Consider the following 22,000-nt stretch of genomic DNA (forward strand, 5'->3'; position numbering starts at 1 on the left):
TGGGTTCTTCTAAAACTCCCAGTAGTCTGTTTCTTTTGAAGAGATTCCTGTACTTTTGGATCTTGACCAAGGAATCCTGTATTCTACAAGTTTATAAAATTATATTGTCCTTGGTCCTTTTGGTCCCCAAGGAATAACTTTTAATGAATATGTGGTTTTGAAACACTGAGAAACTTTTTAACAACTCCCATTGCTCCCTTCCCCCAAGTGGTAGTCAGCCCAGCCCTATCTCCTGAGCCGAGTCCAGTAGTTTCTCACAAGGATATCTCCTCTTCCCCTAGAGTCACACTCATGGTTGCATACTCGATGTATGGGCAGTAACTGGGAAACGGATGCTGGAGAAAAAGGATCTGCAAGAAGATGGAAGACCTGGAGACTCTCTCCCAGTCTGGCTGAAGGAAGGTGAGACCAGGATTTCCTCACCTGTGGATACAGTAAGAAGGATCCAGAGTCACTTGCTGGAGAGTGCAGAGAATAAACAAAGAACACAGACTGATGGCAGGAAATCCAAAGTGTGAAGGGAGCCTCAGAAAGTAATGCAGAGGAAATGAGGCTCTGAAAACAGATTCCTCAAGTTGCATGTGCAAAACCAGGCTTTTAACAACCAAGTGAGAACGTGGTCCTGTGACTTAGAGGGAGGATGTTGAGAACAGAGGATAAAGAAATACACCGCAGAATTCTCCACATGGTCACACTGAACAAGATCATGTAACTCTCCTAATACATTAGGATAGCCAACTGTTTTTTGAGCAACTGCTAAATCAGAGTTGCTATTATATATTTTTGGGCTACTGAGTAATTAAATTTAAAATCTAATTCAAAGAGACAACAGAAAAGAAATGATAAATGCCATATTAGAGGTACTTATAAAATGTTATTGGAACCCTGAGAAGGGAGGGATTAATTCTGCATGGGAGAAATGGAGAAAGAGTCAGACAGAAGGTGATATCTGAGGACTTCTAGGTTGAGAAAGTTGTAGAATATATTTCAGGAAAGAGAATTCATTTCCAAAGCTACAGAAGCAACTGAATATATGACATATGTGATAGACTATGAATTCCCTGAACAGCAACCAGTTCCTGGGTAACAGGGATACTGATGAGAAGGGTAGATGGAACCTACATTTTAGAACTTGGTGTGACGCACTAAGAGGGAGTCACATGTATGTAAGCATGTGTTTCAACCCTGAATTAACCCATAAATCATGTTAGGTCACTTCTAAGCATTTGAGTTTTAAGCTGTGGGCCCTCAATACTCATTAAAAGATTATAATGATGGGGGCAGGTGATCAAATATGAGTTTGGAAAGATCTCTCTGACAGTGATATAGTATATAGACAAGAGTGGAGGCAGATGGAAGCGCAAGGATAAGACTAAAATGATCTCTGATGGACAATGGATTGCAGGAGGCAAGAGGAGGGGAGTGAGGCAAGACAGGGGAGTGCAGAAGCCACTTAACCCTCACTTGTCACCTCTATCTCTCACCTCCCTAACCTTCACCTTTCTTCCCTTCCATCTCCCACCCCTCCACCTTTTCATTCCCTTTCTTTCCTCCCCCTTAATCTTAATCTTCTCCTTTTTGTTCCTTTGTCTATTCTATTTCTCTTATTTCAGTATCTTCCCGTGTCTTCTGCTCTTGTATTCAGTAACATTTTATAAATTCTTGGGCTTTTTATTAAAGGTCTTCCAATCCCCTTCATACAGTATCCACCACCTGTTTTTAATTAGAGAATCTCTCTCCACTTCCTCGTGTCTCAGCACACACACCATATATGTCCTGGCTTCATCCAGTAAGGGACCACCTACACCAGGGAGAGGGGACATTCCCTATAGCTGTTCACCCACCCAGAGTCAACACCACATGCTTTTTGAGTATTGACTATCACAAAGCGTGAGCACTGCAGGGCACAAATAAATTGTGAATCAAGACATAATGTCAGTAGCACGTTATGGTTGAATTGGGGAGGAAAAACCTAGAGACAAAAAGTTCCTTAACATTTTGATGTGTTAGCTGTTACACGAGAAATGATTGGTGCAAAATGTATTAGAGACTTGGAAGGAGGCAAGGGATCTTTACAGTAGGACACTACATAGAGGAGAGTGATTACCATGTAATATTCCAGGTACTATTTAAGGAACCTATATGTTATCTCATTTAATCTCCTAGACAGTCCATAGAGACAACATTTTTGTTGTGGAAACTGAGACAGAGAGCTTGAATAACTTACTCTGGGTCAAATCTCAAGAATAAGAAGCTCTGATTTGACTACAAGTCTGTTGGACTCCAAACATCTTCTCATCACTGTACTACACAGAATGTTTAAAAAGCAGCCTGTATGTGTCTCTGGATGGCTTTTTGATATAGCGTGAATATATATTTCAGCACCAACTTGTACATGCTCCAAAGGCAAGGCCATTTAATCAGTATCTGGAATTATGATCTGCATAAAAATGTCCATCATCTAGAACTGGAACTCAATTTGAGCCCCTGAGCACTAATACATCTCTGTCTGTGGTGTGTTTTCTTCACGTGTATGGAGAAGACACCATGCAACCAGGGAACCTCACATGTGTATCAGAATTTGTCTTCCTGGGGCTCTCACAGACTCACGAGCTCCACCTCTTCTTGTTTCTGGTGTTCCTGCTTGTCTACACAACCACTGTCATGGGAAACCTCCTCATCATGGTCACGGTGAGCTCTGATTCCAGGCTCCACACACCCATGTATTTTTTGCTCAGAAACCTGGCCGTCATAGACCTCTGTTTCTCCTCAGTCACTGCCCCAAAGATGCTGGTGGACTTCCTCTCTGAGAAGAAGACCATCTCCTACCAGGGCTGCATGACCCAGATCTTCTTCTTCCACTTTCTGGGAGGTGCCATGGTCTTCTTCCTCTCAGTGATGGCCTATGACCGCCTTGTTGCCATCTCCCGGCCCCTTCACTATGTCACCATCATGAACACTCAGGTCTGTGCTGGGCTGGTGGTGGCAAGCTGGGTGGGAGGCTTCATTCATTCCATTTCCCAACTGGCTCTGATGCTCCCACTGCCTTTCTGTGGCCCCAATGTCCTAGATAACTTCTACTGTGATGTTCCCCAAGTGCTGAGACTCGCCTGCACTGACACTTCTGTCCTGGAGTTCCTCGTGATCTCCAACAGTGGGATGCTGGATGTCATCTGGTTCCTCCTCCTCCTGGTCTCCTACTCAGTCATCCTGGTGATGCTGAGGTCCCACTCAGGGCAGGCAAGGAGGAAGGCAGCTTCCACCTGCACCACCCACATCATCATGGTGTCTATGGTCTTCATTCCAAGCATTTACCTCTATGCCCGGCCCTTCACCTCCTTCTCCATGGACAAGGCTGTATCCATCAGCCACACGGTCATGACCCCCATGCTCAACCCCATGATCTACACCCTGAGGAACCAGGAGATGCAGGCAGCAGTGAAGAGATTAGGGAGGCGCTGGCTGCTTTGTAAAAGAGAGTGATAGTGGGTCACTTCTCTTTGGCTTTATTTTCCATTGATAATTAGGAGAGAGAGCTGCTGTAACTGGCCTCTTCAATAACTTGTGTATGTGTTATAAGGGTCATCATAAAAGTGAATGCCTATTGAAAATAAGCAGCTTACCCAGATTTTGAGGAAAAAGGTAAATTCTTACTTTTGTTTGTGTTAGATGATTTGAACACTCCAATGACAGCAACATTTATTGTCGTGGAAACATTCTGGCAAGCCACACTCTCCTTTCTGCCTTCTTGGTGGACAGTTAGTTTCCTGTTAGAATGATAGCATTTCCCCAGGAGAGCAGTTCTGTTTTCTGTATTTTGACCTCTTTCTCAGTACCTCATTTTGGTGTGAGACTGGATTATTGGAGACTGCCCAGGATTCTGAGTCTTAAGCTTTAATTTGGAGACCCTAACTACTGAACTACGTGAGTCTGAGTGAACTCTGGGAGTTGGTGATGGACAGGGAGGCCTGGCGTGCTGTGATTCATGGGGTTGCAAAGAGTCGGACACGACTGAGCAACTGAACTGAACTGAACTGAACTGAACCCATCACTTACCAAATGGATGACCTTGCATGAGACACTTGCCTTCTCTTGAACTCATAACTTCTTATCAACAAACTCACTGATCTTAATATCTGATCCCAAGCCTCCCAGTTTTATTATGAGTCATATATAAAAACTGTGAGATAACATTGAGTGGACTATGGAATTACATGTTATTTTCAAGTTGAAAATAACACTTCAAGTCACGCTTTTTCACTGTACATTTTAGTATAGTATAATGATTATTACAAGCAAAAGATTACATGTAAAACATGCGATTTCAAAACACTATGTAATATAATATGAATATTCATGTACATGATACTCAATTCAGGAACCACAGGGTACCACTAGCTTATACCTGCCTATAGGTCCTCTCCATCACATGACTTTTCCCCAGATGAAACCATTTATTTGAATTTTATGTTTATCATTCCATTGCTTATAAAAATAATCTCATCACATTTTAACATAATCAGCATATTGTTTTATTTTGCTATTTTGAGCTTCATACAAATATTACATTGTATATAATATTCCAGGATTTGCTTTTTTCCACTCCACATTATGTTTCTAAATGATACATGTTATTCTTTTTGTCTGTAGTTTATTCATTTGCTCTGTTGTATAATATTCCTTTGTGAGGATAAGCTTAGAGGGATTGTTCCCAGTTTTTGCTGTTGCAAACAGCGCTTTTTTGAGTATTCTTCTACTTGTTGTTTTGTTGAGGGGCTTGGGTCATATATCTGCAAGTGGAAGTGCCGATTAAAGTGGATATAAATATTTCACTGTGGAGAAGTTGGTATTTCTATCATATTTCTTTCCACACTTTTTATTGTACGCAATTTCCCATGAATGCTTTGTTTGCTTTTCTACTGACTGTTTCTATGTAGTATAGGAGTGCCTGTGTAATTTGGTTGCTGATTTATTGCCGGCTATATTTATTACAATGCCTTCTCCCAGTTTATGGTTCGTCTTCTTTATTTTTGGTGTTAGTTTTCATGTAATCAGGTATATCAATCTTTTATTTTAGTATTAGCTAATGTGTGTTTAGTCTCTCAGTCTTGCCTGACTCCGAAACCCCTTGGATTGTAACCTGCCAGGCTCCTCTGTCCATGGAATTTTTCAGGCAAGAATACTGAAGTGGGTTGCCATTTCCTCCTCCAGGGGATCTTTCCAGTCCAGGTACTGAACCTGCATCTCCAATGTCTCCTGCATTGCAGGTAGATTCTTTACCTGCTGAGCCATTGGGGAAGCTCAGCTAGCTCATATTAATATCTAATTTTAAAAAATAGTTTCTTATCCAGAGGATAACATGATATTCTACCAAATTCTATCTTAACTTTTTAAAAATTTTAACTTTAAAAACATTTTACACTCTTTGAGAAACTTCAAACTTACAGAAAATTTGTAAGTATAGTAGATTTTTTTTCCTGAAAGATTGAGGGTAATTTACCAACCCAATGCCCACCACTCCTTAATATTTGTATGCATTTCCTACAAAGAAAATTTCCTCCAATACTGCCATACAGTGATTAAAACTAATATAAAACAAACATTGATAGAGTATAATATTTAGTTTCTACTCAAGTTTTGCCAGATTTCTCAATAAAGTCTGATAAACAGAGAATCTGGTGAGAAGCCATGTGTTGCATTTAGCTGTCGTGTCTTTTTAGACTCATTAGATCTGAAAGAGTTTCCCCTTGGTTTTGCTGAATAGTACCCCATTCTTCTTTATGGCTGAATACTATTCCACTGTCTGGATACGGTACATTTTGCTTATCCGCTCATCTGTTGAATGACATTTTGATTGTTTCCTCATTTTGTCTATTGTAAGGGCTACTGCTAATATTTATTAACAAATATTTGTCTGAATACCTATTTTCAGAACCTTTGAGTATATACCAATGAGTAGAATTGCTGGATCATGTGGTTAATTCTGCATGTAACTCTTTGAAGAACTGTGAAAGTGTTTTTTATAGCAGCATTCCCATTGGAACTTATGAGGTTTCTAATTTCTTCACATTCTCACACTTGTTATTTATTACTGCTATTACTACTACTATCCTATCAGGCATGAAATAGTATCACATGGGTTTTATTTTCATTTCCTTAATTACTGATGATATTGAACATCATTTCATGTTGAGCATTATTTATCATAGGGCATTTAAATACTTTCTTTAGATAAATGTATATTCAATTCCATTGCCTATTTGGAAAATTGGGTTTTTGCCTTTTTCTTGTTGAACTGTTGTTGCCATTCAATCACATGTCCAACTCCTGTGACCCCATGGACTACTTATATAAACTTTTCTTATGTTTCCTATGTCATTTCTGCTTACTTCTCATTCATTTTCCTATTTATTTGGTTTTTCCTTTTTGTCTCCGTGGCCTTCCTTAATCTCGTATTGATCCTTGGCTATCTACACTTAAGAACAAGGCAGTAAATATAAATTTGTACATCTCTATATGAAAGCATTTCCCTGGTGGCTCACACAGCAAAGAATTTGCCTGCAATGAGGGGGACCCAGGTTTGATCCCTGGGTTGGGAAGATTCCCCTAGAGAATGAAGTGCAACCTAGCTTCAGTATTCTTGCCTAGAGAATTCCTTGGACAGAGAAGCCAGGTGGGCTACAGTCCAGGGGTTGCAAGGAGTCTGACACAACTGAGTGGCTAACACTTTCACTTTCATATAAAAGCTTTTAGACTTTATCTTAGAGGTTCAGGTGGATATCCGCTATTTACTGGGGGACACCTGAATATCAAAACATGGAGGTCTATTTTTCTGGAGTTACTGCTTCTGCAAAGGAAAATCTTGCTTTCTTGTCTTTGTCTTAGATGCTCAAATTTTATGGTATGGTAGGGAGAGTGACGGGTCAGTACTTCTTTAGAGAATAAATTCTTACTCGTTCTTTCATTTACATTCCTCACAATTTTACCTCTGATGCATCATATTCATTCTCTATTCCAGGTGCTTTATAAGAAGATGACTTTGTTCTTGGGGGTCTACCCAAAGCTATTCCCAACCACCTCCCTCTTGCTTGTCCCCAAACATAAGTGTGCACTTTCCTAGAACATTTAGAAGCCAGGCTTCCTGACGTGTGTATCTGATCCAGGATTGAAAATTACAACAAAAAATGTGTTAGCCAAGTAGCTTCTGGAGAAGGTTTCTTCTCCATGAGTAGAGATAAGAGATGAAGGAGGATAAAGAAATTGCCCCCTACCCCTTTCCTCCCCTCCAGGTTTTGAATGAGATGTGTGAGGACACACACCATAATGAAGCATGGAGGCATCTTGGCTCATGAGGGAGAGGCCAAGAGCACCACAGACTCACTGAACCCGTGTCCTGATATCAGAGAACTGTGTGTCTCTGGTGGCTCACTGGCTTTCACTCCTGATTTTTCTTAATTACCTTTTAATCCTTGTCTTTCTTAGCTCCCATTTCCTTTTCCCTTCCTCCTTCAGATCTCCACCCTACTCACATCTTTAATAATTTTGAAGCTGGGATGGACTAGTCATGAGCACAGAACAGTTATAAGCCCCTAACTGCCTTCATTCAGTCTTTCCTGAACAGAATTGAATAAACAGAAGAGCTGTACACCATTATGTCCATCCACTCAGCTCTCCCTTCTCTCCTCCTCCCTGCTGTCATGGAGGCCCTTGTCTGTAGGGCATTCTTCCATGTGATATCCTCCACTGTCTTCCCACACCTCTGAAGGTAAAAACCTAAATGTATGAGACTGGTCTCTTAACACTATTTAGAGTGATCTTTGTCTGCTCTTCACCTAAATGCCCCACCGCTTCTCCTGTGCTCAAGCTCCGTTGAGGCTTTCAGGGCTCATGGAGCATATGCTGTACCATTTCATCTGTGGATCTTTGTTCTTTTGCCAGATACGCACTTTCCCTCCTCTGTATGCCTAACACACTTGTACTTTACTTCTGCTTAAATGTCATCTCCTCTCCAAAGTTTTCCTTCTCTTTCAGTCATGGTTGGTTTCTCAGTCTTTTAACTTTTGAGCATTGCCCTAGTAGAGCTAGAAAAGCATTTATTAATATGTGTTTCTGGGTTTAGATTTCCCACCAGTCTGTGAGTTCCTTGAGAAGAGAATATATGTCTTATTTTTTGTATCCTAAGCATGAAATGTACCCAGACCTAACTCTCACTGCTCTCCTATTCTTCTTGCTGTTCAGTCACTCAGTGGTCTCTGACTCTTGGAGACCCTATGGACTGCAGTATGCCAGGCTTCCCTGTCCTCCACTATCTCCCGGAGTTTGCTCAAACTCATGTCCCCTGAGTCAAGGATGCCGTCAAACATCTCATCCTCTGTCGCCCACTTCTCCTCCTGTCCTCAATCTTTTCCAGCATCAGAATCTTCTCAAATGAGTCAGCTCTTTGCACCAGGTGGCCAAAGTATTGGAGTTTCAGCTTCAACATCAGTCCTTCCAATGAACACTCAGGACTGATCTCCTTTAGGATGGACTGGTTGGATCTCCTTGCAGTCCAAGGGACCCTCAAGAGTCTTCTCCAACACCATAGTTCAAAAGCATCAATTATTCAGTGCTCAGCTTTCTTTATCGTCCAACTCTCACATCCATACATGACTACTGGAAAAACTATAGCCTTGACTAGATGGACCTTTGTTGACAAAGTAATGTCTCTGCTTTTTAATATGCTGTCTAGGTTGGTCATAACTTTACTTCCAAGGAGTGAGCGTCTTTTAATTTCATGGCTGCAGTCACCATCTGCAGTGATTTTGGAGGCCCAAATAATAAAGTCAGCCACTGTTTCCAGTTTCCCCATCTATTTCCCATGAAGCGATGGGACCGGAGGCCATGATCTTAGTTTTCTGAATGCTGAGCTTTAAGCCAACTTTTTCACTCTCCTCTTTAACTTCTCCAGAACTACAGTTCAAAATTGTCAGTTCTCCAGTGCTCAGCCTTCTTTGTGATCCAACTCTGACAGACACACATGACTACTGGAAAAACCATAGCTTTAACTATATGGACCTTTGTCCGTAAAGTCGTGTCTCTGCTCTTTAATAACCTGTCTAGGTTTGTCATAGCTTTTCTTCCAAGGAGCAAGTGTCTTTGAACTTCATGACTGCAGTCACCATCCACTGTGATTTTAGAGTCCAAGAAGATATTCTTTAAAAAGGATAACTTTCCATCATGTTAACTAATGTTAACCTAAAAATGTATGTGTTGTTGTGTTGAGTGCTCAATCACTCAGTTGTATCTGACTCTTTTCAGCCCCACAGATTGTAGCCTGCCAGGCTTCTCTCTTCATGGAATTCTCCAGGCAAAAATACTGGAATGGGTGCCATTTCCTACTCCAGGGGACCTTTCCAACCCAGGGATTGAACCCAAGTCTTTTACGTCTCCTGCACTGCCAGGCAGGTTCTTTACCACTAGCGCCACCTGGGAAGCCCATATAAAGAGTACTAGAGTTTTATAGATGGTGGAATAGAATTGGATATGGACGGAGAATCAACCTTGAGACCTGATTGACAAAATAAGATTCATAGGATTTTTTTCCAATGTTGTATACAAACATTTTCCAACCTATGATGTTGTCCATGTAAAGATCAATTAATTTTTTTAAGTAAGCTATCAAACCACTTGTCTTACTGTGATACTGTGAGAAGAACTGTTCATTGTAGCCAACAAGAGCAGTGAAACTCAAAGTTAGTGGTTCTCAAAATGTGGCCCCAGAAAAGCAGTGTCAGCCTCACCTGAAAGCTTGTTAGAAATTTGAATTCTCCAGCTCCATCCAAGATCTACTAAATCAAAATTTTCTGCATGGGCATTTCTCAGGTTTAACATCCCCTTGAGTGATTCTAACACAATAGGTTCAAAAAATCCCACAAACTTTGAGAGAATCTGGTTTTTCAAATCTTGGTCTCCTAATCTTACATGTCATAAATCTACAATTTTCAATGTTTTTTGTTGTCTTTTCTTTCATTTTGGTTTGTGTGTGTATGTGTGTGTTTTGAATTTTGGTTTTATTTTTTTTAGTTTTTTGCCCTCAAGGTAGACCTCCCATACAGTGAGTGTTTTTGAGAGACTTAGATACTTTTTTAACAACTCCCACTGTTCCTTGCCCCTAGTGGGAATCATTTCAGCTCCACTTCCTGAGCTCGGTCCAATAATTTCTCCCTGAGGATATACCCTCTTCCCCAGGGTCATGGCCATGAATCATGTGTGTGAGGTATGGGCAGAGTTCAGGAAATTTGAAGCTCATAGAGAGGACCTCCTAGAGCAATGCAAGATCTGAATTCTCTTCTCCCATTCAGGGTTGAAGGAAGGTGAGAGCCTGAGGGTTTTCATACCTGCCAAAGGTGATTAAGTTCTTTGAAACATCTGCTGAATGGTGGTGAGTATAAAAAAGTGACATAGGCATGATGGTACTAAGTCTAATGTTGGAGGAGAGCCTCACAAAGTAATTTGGAACAGGGGTGGGGAATGTACTGTTAAAACAGCTGCTTCAGGTTGCATGTAAAGCCCAGTAGTTTCAACAACCAACAATCACCCAATCACTGGCCTTGTGAGATAGGGAACACAGGATAAGTAAAATTACTTTAAAAATCTTCCATTACCTACTTAATACATTAACTTGACAATATTTACTGAGCATGTGCTATATCAGAGTTGCTGTTCCAAGTTCTGGGGTTAGCAAGATATTGAAATTATGATGTAGCTGGTTGAGGGGAGATGCTGAAAAAAAAAAAAAAAGAATAATGATAAACCTGGAACAGAGGTTTGTTTTGATGTTAAGGAACCTTGAAAAATGGGGAATTTGTTTGCATGGGAGAAGTAGTGACGGGAGTGACAGAGTGTTGAGAAGGTAGGAACAGAATTTCAGGAAAGAAATATGGCATGTCTAAGACTATAATCCATTGAAGAGCTAGTGGTTCATTAGAGGTGCAAATACTGATTAGAAAGGCAGATGGAGGTTATGTTTTACAGCCCAGCGTGACATGCTGAGTTGCATGCCCATGTGTGTGTGTTTCTACTCTGACTAGACCCACAAAGTGTTGCATGTGGACCCTAAGGGCTCTGGCGAGCATCACTAAGAGTAGAAGCGAGAGGAGAACATGAATAAATCAGCATTTAGAAAGGTCTCATGGACACCTTATCAGTCGCTCACTCATGTCTGACTCTTTGCAACCCCATGGACTGCAGCACACCAGGCCTCCCTGTCCATCACCAACTTGCAGAGATTACCCAAACTCATGTCCATTGAGTTGGTGATGCCATCCAACCATCTCATCCTCTGTCGTCCCCTTCTTCTCCCACTTTCAATCTTTCCCAGTATCAGGGTCTTTTCAAATGAGTCAGCTCTTCACATCAAGTGGCCAAAGTATTGGAGTTTCAGCTTCAACATCAATCCTTCCAATGAACACTCAGGACTGATCGCCTTTAGGATGTAATGGTTGGATCTCCTGCAGCCCAAGGGACTCTCAAAAGTCTTCTCCAGCACCACAGATCAAAAGCATCAATTCTTCAGCCCTCAGCTTTCTTTATAGTCCAACTCTCACATCCATACATGACTACTGGAGAAGCTGTAGCCTTGACCAGATGGACCTTTGCTGCCAAAGTAATGTCTCTGCTTTTTAATATGCTGTCTGGGTTGGTCATAACTTTCCTGCCTGGTGTAAAAGCAAATTGAAGTGAAAAACAAGAAGGGAATGGTCTCTGATAGATAAGAGAGGTCCGGAGGTGGGGGATGGGATGAGGCAGGTGGAGTAGGGAGGGCATTTAATCCTCACCTGTCACGTCTGTCTCTCACTCTCCAAGTCCTTCTTTACCTTTAGTTCCACTCACTCCCCCACCCAACCACCTTTCCATTCCCCTTCCTTCACTCATTCTATTTCCCCATTTTCCTTCCTTGTAATTTTCTTCCTCCCCTTAATTCTTCATCTATTTCTATTTCTCTACCTTCAACATTTTTCTTTCTTTTCTATGCTGGATTCAGTAACATCTTCTAAAATTGCCATTCTTCAGACCTTCAACCAGAGGGGCAAGAGCGTGTGCAAGTGGTGGCAGGTCCTGAAATCCTCTTCAGTTCTTGAGACTGGCCACTCACATGTGTAAAGAGTATTTCCAAGAGACAAAGAAGCTTCTATGATACTTAAGGTGTGTGACTTCAGAGAGAAATGGATAATTGTGCAACAAATCCAAACTTTTAAATTAGTGAATTTTTGAACTGCTAATCTTTCTTGATTCCCAAAGGAACAGATTATTTATGATTGAGTGTAGCATGTTCCTGAATTTTGCATGGCATGTTACAGCAATGCAGTTGCTAGGAATCCCGTTTGGCTTGTCAACCTTCTACTCTTCCATTGTGCTGTAAAGGCCACATTCAGTGAACAGATTGTCCTGAACTGAACTCAACACCTTCCTCTGAACCCTCCTCTGCTCTCAGGGTTACTCTTTCAGGGAACTAAGCATTACCATCACCACTCAATAGCCCAACCCAGCAATCTAAGGATCATTCATGACATTTTCCTCTTCCCCTCAATCCAAACTATCACCATGCATGCATGCTAAGTTGCATCAGTCATGTCCAGCTCTTTGTGACCCTATGGATTGTAGCCTGCTAGGCTCCTCTGTCCATGGGATTCTCCAGGCAAGAATCCTGGAGTGGGTTGCCCTGCTCTCCTCCAGGGGATCTTCCCAGTCCAGGAATCTAACCTGTGTCTCGTGTCTCCTGCATGAGACCTGGCAGGCAGATCCTTTACCACCCGCACCACCCAGGAAGCCCAAACTACCACCAAGTCCTCTCAACCCTACTTCCAGTTAGTGCTATTTCTACCACCCTAGTTCAGGCTATACTCACCTTCTCTACTGCCTTAACCACATGCAGCTCCTAACCGGGCTCCCTTCGTCCTCCTTTGTGTCCTGTCCAATCAACTTGATGTCCAATCAACATCCCAGTCAATCAAAATCACACAACTGAGCTCACTGTTCTCTACCGTGAACCTTTTGGTGGCTCCCATATGATATGAATGTGTAGTAAGACTCTACCAGGAAAGAAAAGTTACAGCTTAAAAGAGAACAAAGTTTAGAAATAAAATCAAAAAAAAAAAGAAAAATAAATACAATTACTGATCTTTCAGAAGAGCTCTATGTCTCCTTTAAACAATATATTCATTTAATTTCTTTGCTAACAAAATAGTTACCCCTCTGCCCCTTGTCTCCACCTATAATCTGAGGAGCCTCAGCTGGTAAGGGGCCAGCTACTCTGGAGGATGGAAAGGAATGGAATGCCCCAGGTGCGCAGCTGTGTCCAGAGTCTCCCTTGCTTGTCCCATGCAGGCACTATTGCACACCAAATCGATTTTCACCCGTCAAGCCATAACACCAAGTACTTGTTAATAGTAATTACTGACTATGAGCAAGGATGGACAGTGCAGAGCACAAATAAATTGTGAAATCAAGACCTATGTGTCTAGCACCGTATGGTTGAATTGTGAAGGAGAAACACTGGCGCATGAAAAGTTCATGAACATGCTGATCTGTTCACATGAGAAATGTGGACATGAGTGTGTTACATGAAAAATGATTGATACAACAGCCAATATTTTCTAATAACTGTAAATGGAAAGTAACCTTTAAGTTGCCTAAAGACAAGGACGTTTTTTAATAAATTATTATTTTTTTAATTTTATCTTTACTTTATTTTACTTTACAATACTGTATTGGTTTTGCCATACATTGACATGAATCCGCCACGGGTGTATACGAGCTCCCAATCCTGAATCCCCCTCCCAATAAATTATTTTTTTAAAAGGAAAAGTGATTAGTAAAAAATGTAGTAGAGACTGGGGTGGAGTAGGAGACTGCACAGAAGAGAGTAATTAACATTTATTATTGCAGATACTGTCCTAGGAACTTTCTGTGTTCTTTTACTTAATCCCTTAGGCAGTTTCTATAAAGCAAATATATTTCTTACAGATATGAATGCGACCCCATGGACTGCAGCCTACCAGGCTCCTCTGTCCATGGGATTTTCCAGGCAAGAGTACTGGAGTGGGGTGCCATCGCCTTCTCCGATATTTCTTACAGATATGGAAATTGTAATGCAGATTAAGAAAGTAGCTCAAAGCCAAATCTCTCTCAAGGAAATGAACGCTCTGAAGTTTTGGCTCTGGTTCTGAAGAATTCTGAGGGCTTCCCACCCCTATATTACACTGAGTCTTAGAAAGGTAGGTGGCATGTATTTCTGGATGGTTTTAAGATATCTCATGTGTGTGTACTCAAACACAAACTGGTAAACTTTCAAGAGACAAGTCATTGAATTGGCACTTGATATTGTGATCTGTACATGAGGATGTCCATCACATTTCCTTGGACAACTGAATTGAGCCCTTGAGCCCTAAAAGGACAAGCAATAATTCATGTGTCTATGTCTCTGCCTTGTTTCCTTTAGGAGTATGGAGAAGACAGCATGGATTCAGAGAACCTCACGTGGGTATCAGAATTTGTCTTCCTAGGGTTCTCCCAGAATCAGGAGCTCCAGTTTTTACTGTTTCTGGTGTTCCTGCTTGTCTACACAACCACTGTCATGGGAAACCTCCTCATCATGGTCACAGTGAGCTCTGATTCCAGGCTCCACACACCCATGTATTTCCTGCTGAGAAATCTGGCCATCATAGACCTCTGCTTCTCCTCAGTCACTGCCCCAAAGATGCTGGCGGACTTCCTTGCTGAGAAGAAGACCATCTCCTACCAGGGCTGCATGGCCCAGATCTTCTTTTTCCACCTCTTGGGAGGTGGGACTGTCTTCTTCCTCTCAGTGATGGCCTATGACCGCTACATAGCCATCTCCCGGCCTCTCTACTACATTACCATCATGAACACTCGAGTGTGTGTGGGGCTGGTGGTTGCTGCCTGGGTAGGGGGCTTTGTCCACTCCATTGTCCAGCTGGTTCTGATACTCCCATTGCCCTTTTGTGGACCCAACATCCTAGATAACTTCTACTGTGATGTTCCACAAATGCTGAGGCTTGCCTGCATGGACACCTCCCTCCTGGAGTTCCTTATGATCTCCAACAGTGGGATGCTGGTCCTCATCTGGTTCCTCCTTCTTCTGATCTCTTATACTGTCATCCTGGTGATGCTGAGGTCCCAGTCTGGGCAGGCGAGGAGGAAGGCAGCTTCCACCTGCACCACCCACATCATTGTTGTGTCTATGATCTTCATTCCCTGTATCTATATCTATGCCCGGCCCTTCACCTCTTTCCCCATGGACAAGGCTGTGTCCATCAGCTACACTATCTTGACCCCCATGCTCAATCCCATCATCTACACCCTGAGGAACCAAGAGATGCAGGCAGCCATGAAGAGATTAGGCAAGCACCTAGTGATTTCCAGCAGGGAGTGAACTTAACATAAGTTGACTTTGAATGACAAATCTTCTCTCTGAACTTTGTTTTTCCATATGAGAAGTGAAGGTAAGTCTTCTGGAGTGCAACAGTTGAAATTAATGGAGATTAATATTTCTATGGAGCTGTTGTTCTGTCAGGTATTGTGTTAGGCACTTTCACGCTTTTGTCTCATTCTCAGAAAATTGACAGTGGATATGTTATTCTTGTATTAAACAGTTTAGAAATAAGAAAACTCAGAAGTGACTTGCTCATTGATGAACAGAAAGAGAGAAGAAGGCCAGGAGATGGTTCCTCTGATCCCCCAGTTTCAAGACAGGAGATATGGGTGGGATTTGAAACCCAGGGCTTCTTCCAATCACAAGGGAGAGCTTAGAGTTTCTCATCTATGGATGGGGGCTTCCCTGGTGGTTCAGTGGTGAAGAATCCACCTGCCAAACAAGAGACACAGATTCGATCCCTGGATGGAAGATTCCCTAGAGTTCCTCCTGCACGCGCCGCCGCTAACCCAGCACTCTTGCCGGAGCCTCTGGCCCGCGCGTTCCTTTTTCCCTCCAGCTGTGGAGCGGGCGGGATCCTGCACCGCGATCGCGGCAGCAGCTGCAGCCCGGGCGGGCTCGGGCAGCGGAAGCGGCACGCGAGCCCCTAGGAGGACCGTACCACCGTCCGCCAGCAGGCGGGGGGGGGGCCCGGTCGCCCCGCTGCACACGCCTCAGCGACCCCGCGGGACTGAGGCGTCGCCGCGCCAGGGAGCTTGAGCGCCGAGCCGGCCTCGACCCCGAGCTCGGAGCCCCGGCGGGCCTCGCCCGCCACCGGCCCCACCCATCCGGGCCAAGGAGGCCGCGGCCATGGCTGAGACGGAGGAGCGGAGCCTAGACAACTTCTTCGCCAAGAGAGATAAAAAGAAGAAGAAGGAGCGGAGCAACCGGGCGGCGAGCGCAGCGAGCGCGGCGGGCGGCGCTGGCGGGAGCAGCGGAGCCACGGGCGCGGCGGGCGGTGGGGCGGGCGCGGGGACCCGGCCGGGCGATAGCGGGACCGCGGGCGTGGGGGCCACTGGCCCTGGGGCCGCCACCAAGGTTGTGACAAAGGAGGAAGATGAGTGGAAAGAATTTGAGCAAAAAGAGGTTGATTACAGCGGCTTAAGAGTTCAAGCAATGCAAATAAGTGAAAAGGAAGAAGATGAAGTTGAAAAGAGAGAAGATCCAAGTGATAATTGGGAAGAAGGTGGAGGTGGTGGTGGTGGTGTAGAAAAATCTTCAGGACCTTGGAATAAAACTGCTCCGGTACAAGCACCTCCTGCTCCAGTAGTTGTTACAGAAACCCCAGAACCAACAATGACTAGTGGCGTGTATAGACCTCCTGGAGCCAGGTTGACCACAACAAGGAAAGCACCACAAGGACCACCAGAAATCTATAGTGATACGCAGTTCCCATCCCTGCAGTCCACTGCCAAGCATGTAGAAAGCCGGAAATACTGAGCCTTCGTAAGGGTTGACTACCTCAGATTTGCTGCACTCATTGTGGACTTCATGTGGATCACAACTTCTGGATAAGAAGGTTACAGCTGTTAAGTGTCGATGTGAAACTTGAAACCAGCTCTACTGGATTCCTATCAGAAATCCTGCAGAAAGTCAGCCATCTGGGTTCTGATCTGCTGTAAAAGATGAAGATTTAAGTGACCTTAATTAACCTGTCCTGTGCCCCATCTATAAGGAATACTCTGAGGTGGGCTGTGGCTGGATTAGACTTCCTGGAACATGCCGCTCTCAAAAGAACTGATGTGCTTGGAAAATCTGTAGGGCTCTGATTTATAATTTAAAACTTTGAGTTGTATTCTGAGGTAACCACAAATTAAATTCAACCAAACTTTGGTCACCAAGTGGGGAAAGGGGTAGGAGGGAAGAATCTTATTTCTTTTAGTAATTTTTTATTTGGGTAATGCTTTTTCTGTGTTCCATATTAAGGCTTTTTTTTTTTTTTTTTTGCTATCACTTGGAATAGGTCTTTTACAGAGCATATTGCTTAGCACAGTAACCTGAAGTATGCATTGGAATTGTGAAATGTCTCATGAATTTGCCAGTCCCTAGAGTGGAACCAAATGGCCTTTAATGTAAAGGGCAGTAAATGCAGGGGGCTCTACTTCAGGTGCTGCTAAAGCCTCCTCTAATCAGGTCTAAATTGTATAGTAAACTGGTGGAAAGACTTTGTTTAGTTTCTGCTCAGGCCAAGGGAGTCACTGTCTTGTCCTTACAAATTCAAAGCAGTAAGAGCAGAACCTCAACTTGAAATACGCTCAAGTTTCACAGATCTTGCATGATCTTTGACAAGAATTCCAGATGCACTTGTGCCCAAACATTTAAGGTGTTAGGTATTCTGTAGATGCAGTGATTGTCCCAGCCTAGCTTTGGTATCAACCTTCTGGTATGTCTTTAAGTTGATCATTTGGAGAGTCAGGGGTGAGAGACAGGTGATGTAGCACTTCTGTTTTTAATAATTACAGCTTAAACTATCCAGTAATTTTTAGTCCTGAAAAGGGACACCAGGATGCTACCCAGGATTACTGAAAAGTCTTTCCGTCTAATGAGATAGTCTGGTAATTTCCTAGTTTTTTATCTTCAGTAGAACTATTTCAAAGTGGCATGTGACCACTTGATGCAGAGTCTGGGTTTCTCTATAATAAAATCCCTTTGCCAAATGTAGGAGTTGCAGACTTGCTACTGGCAAGAGTGAAGCAAATGGGTGAGTAAAACTATCCTGCTGTGGGAGCATTTTCCTCTAGGAGTTGAGTCTTGATAAAAGTGTCAGTGCAGGAATCCCACTCCTGGGAAGCTAACAGAATCACCTGATGGGACCTGCAAAGTGTATCTGGGCAATAATGTTGGAGTTACTTGAGGTGGCAGGCAGGATGCCTGTGTTCTGATGTGCTTGGGTGAGTAGCTGAGCCAGCCAAGGAGAGGTTGGATGACTGAGAAACAAAGGATTCTTGGTTAATCTGAAGACATCATTTGGGAACCAAAAATCTTTTAACAAATAATCTCTTGGACCTTGAGCCACATAAATCCCCTGAAAAGTGCATTTTTTTCCAGCAAAATTTTGTGGGGGTTATGTTATTGAGGAACTGAGATGACTATATGGGAAAAGTTATTTAATAGCATAGAAATCTAAAGACCTGCAAGGAGACTTAAAAATCCCAACCCTTGTTACAACTTTTTAAAAGATACGTGGAATTATCAAAGTGCACATGAATCAAGTTTTAATATGCTGTATGATGGGTGGATGAGGCTGTCCATTGTACCATTTCTTTCTTTGAATTCTCAGGCATGGTTTGGCAGTGCAAAAACTATGTGTCATTAACAAATTCAATAAAAAGTAAATATATGGAAAAAAAAAAAAGAAGATTCCCTAGAGAAGGAAATGGCAACCCACTTAAGTATTCTTGCCTGGGAAATCCAATGGACAGAGGTGCCTGGCAGATTGCAGTCCATGGGGTCACCGTAAAGAGTTAGACACAAATTAGCGACTAAAGAACACCAACAACAATATCTATGGATGAATATCTGTGATGAATCTTCAACTCTTTCATCTTAAATCTGAAACACTCACCTTTGTTCTGCTCCCTCATCCCCTCTGTGGTTTTTGGAAGTGGTATCACTTGTAGTATCATCTAAATATTTCCCATAAGGGTATATTCCCTTTGGGTTTGTTTCTTTTCTGTGAAATACACCTTGGGTAATCTGAAAAACTACTCTGCCTTCCCAACCTGTTCTTTGCATTATATAGATGATATGGCTGAGAGGAGGATGCTGTAGTGTAGTTGGGGATCCAAGGCCGGAGAGGGCAAAGCCATGTTTATCAGTGGTCCAGATATAAGGTATGGGTTCAGTCCAAGGTTGCCACCTCATGGGTTTTTGCCTTTCTCTTTGACTTCCTGCCCCAGATTAAGGGCTCCTTGAATGTGGGCCATGCCTTATTCACCTTGAAATTTGCTCAACACCTTGAACAGTAGCTCATCCAGAGAGGTATTTCTACTTTTTCTTGTACCCCATTCCTTCCTTGTATAGTTCAGATCTATATTTGATTTCTCTCTGTATAACATTTCTTTGCTCCATCTTCTTATTTCCTTTTTTAAAACTTTTGGGCAATGTAGAATCTTGACCCAAAGTTAGAAAGATAATATGAAGACTTTTTTCCCCTATTCCCTCCCAATAACCACCTCATCTGGGAAATATTTAATAAAACTTGCAGGCTCTTCAAGCCATCACGGCAGCTCTGAGTTGATGCTTTCTTCACTTTTACGTCCCTGCGCCTTTTCATGCATTTCTCCCCATTCTTAGTGGGTGTTTGGAGATGAGGGCAGAGAAAATGGACTGTATCATATTTGATTGGAGTGTCCCTCAAAACAGTGTTTTCCCCTTTCGCACAAAAGTCCTTTAAATATCTGGTGATACTTTTCTCACCCTCTAACTTGTCTCTTCTCTAGATGAAGCATCTGCTTTCCTTCAATTGTTCCCATTGTGACAAGTTTCCTAATTCCACCATCTTGGCCATCTCCTCTGTATTTACTCTCCTATGACAACATCCCTCTTAAAATGTGATGCTCAGCCTATGACATATAGCTAATTGGAGAGTGTGATCTCTTTGGAAAACTATGATAGTCCTACTTGAGATATATAGCCACAAAGATGTTTTTGGTGGCAAACAGCAGCATAACCAAATCAGTGCTTAAAGAATGAGGAGAGTATCTCATTTAAAAAGATTAGAGGGCTTCCCTGGTGATTCAGTAGTAAAGAATCCACTTGCCAATGCAAGAGACATGGGTTCAATCCCTGGTTCAGGAAGATCCTACATGCCTTGGAGCAACAAAGCCCATTCACCTCAACTATTAAACCTGTGCACTAGAGCCCTGGAACCACAACTACTGAGCCCATGTGCCTCAAGTACTAAAGTCAGAGCACCCTAGAGCCCCTGCTCTGCAATGAGTGAAGCCACTGCAATGAGAAGCCAGGACACCACAACTAGAGAGAAGCCCCTGCAAAGAGAAAAGCCCATGTACAGCAAAGACCCAGCACAACCAAAAATAAATGAATAAATAAAATTCAGTTCAGTTCAGTCACTTAGTCATGTCCGACTCTTTGCGACCCCATGAATCACAGCATGCCAGGCCTCCCTGTCCATCACCAACTCCCAGAGTTCACTCAGACTCGTGTCCATCGAGTTGGTGATGCCATCCAGCCGTCTCATCCTCTGTCGTCCCCTTCTCCTCCTGGCCCCAATCCCTCCCAGCATCAGAGTCTTTTCCAATGAGTCAACTCTTCTCATGAGGTGGCCAAAGTACTGGAGTTTCAGCTTCAGCATCATTTCCTCCAAGGAAATCCCAGGGCTGATCTCCTTCAGAATGGACTGGTTGGATCTCCTTGCAGTCCAAGGGACGCTCAAGAGTCTTCTCCAACACCACAGTTCAAAAGCATCAATTCTTCGGTGCTCAGCTTTCTTCACCGTCCAATTCTCACATCCATACATGACTACTGGAAAAACCATAGCCTTGACTAAACGGACCTTTGTTGGCAAAGTAATGTCTCTGCTTTTGAATATGCTATCTAGGTTGGTCATAACTTTTCTTCCAAGGAGTAAGCATCTTTTAATTTCATGGCTGCAATCACCATTATATATATATAAATTAGAGGATTGACAATTCCAGAGGTGGTTAATTCAGCAGTTCCAACATTTTAGGGCCCTGAGTTGGCTATTCTATAATTTGCTGTCTTTTCCCTCACGATGGCAATATGACTGGTAAAGCTTCAGTAATCATATTTGTGTGTGTGTGTGTGTGTGTGTGTGTGTGTGTGTGTGCATGCATGCTTAGTTGTGCCCAGATCTTTGCAACCCTATGGACTGTAGCCCACTAGGCTCCTCTGTCCATGGGATTCCCCAGGCAAGAATACTGGAGTGGGTTGCCCTTTCCTCCTTTAGGAGTCATACATTTATATCCAAACAATTCAGCAAGAAGGAAGAGGAGGGGCATTCATGTGCTTTCCTTTTTTATTTTTTTAGACCTAGGGGAAATTTTTTTTCCAGAACCATGCCAACAGAATTTGCTTATGACTTGTTGGGCAGAAACTGGGTCATATGGTCACCCTACTCTACAAAGGAAATGGAAAGTGCATGGCTGGCTGTTTCAGCCAGAAAATGGCAATCGACAATGTCTGCCACATAGATGGAAGCCCCTGGTAGCAGGATGGCAGAGAGGTGATTGGCCTGAGTCAGAAATCTTGACAATGAGCAAAGTTTCTCGTGGACAGGGTCATAAAAGTAAATGGCTAGAGGAGCTGACAAATAACAGATATGTTAAGTGGGCCCAGGTAAAGACTAAGGGAACTAGAGAGTGCATGCTCAGGTCAGAGGGAAAACAGCACTCCTACTGCTCTTGCCCACCCTTTGCAGAGATCCAATACCTAAATCCTTACAGAACAATCAGAAGAATTTTATTTAAAGATACTAAACGCCCCAGATGAGTAGTCCAGGCCGTCTTCCCAAACTGACATTCAGGGATCTTCTGACAAAACAAC

The 22,000-nt window shown here is 42.9% G+C and overlaps 3 protein-coding genes across 3 annotated transcripts; all 3 read left to right on the forward strand.

Moving 5' to 3' along the window:
• Nucleotides 1-2,547: 2,547 nt before the first annotated feature.
• On the forward strand, nucleotides 2,548-3,483 carry LOC101122288 (olfactory receptor 4D2-like). The gene has a single exon (XM_012185169.4). It carries the CDS (start codon nucleotides 2,548-2,550, stop codon nucleotides 3,481-3,483), a length of 936 nt encoding a protein of 311 aa, XP_012040559.3.
• Nucleotides 3,484-14,497: 11,014 nt separating this feature from the next.
• On the forward strand, nucleotides 14,498-15,433 carry LOC101122532 (olfactory receptor 4D1). The gene has a single exon (XM_004012394.5). It carries the CDS (start codon nucleotides 14,498-14,500, stop codon nucleotides 15,431-15,433), a length of 936 nt encoding a protein of 311 aa, XP_004012443.3.
• Nucleotides 15,434-15,919: 486 nt separating this feature from the next.
• On the forward strand, nucleotides 15,920-18,827 carry LOC114116932 (protein CDV3 homolog). Its single transcript, XM_042255269.1, has one exon. The coding sequence runs from the start codon at nucleotides 16,283-16,285 to the stop codon at nucleotides 16,910-16,912; it is 630 nt and encodes a 209-aa protein (XP_042111203.1). The 5' UTR covers nucleotides 15,920-16,282; the 3' UTR covers nucleotides 16,913-18,827.
• The last annotated feature ends 3,173 nt before the right edge of the window (nucleotides 18,828-22,000 follow it).

This window comes from Ovis aries, chromosome 11 (genome assembly GCF_016772045.2).
Source record: "Ovis aries strain OAR_USU_Benz2616 breed Rambouillet chromosome 11, ARS-UI_Ramb_v3.0, whole genome shotgun sequence".
NCBI lineage: Eukaryota > Metazoa > Chordata > Mammalia > Artiodactyla > Bovidae > Ovis > Ovis aries.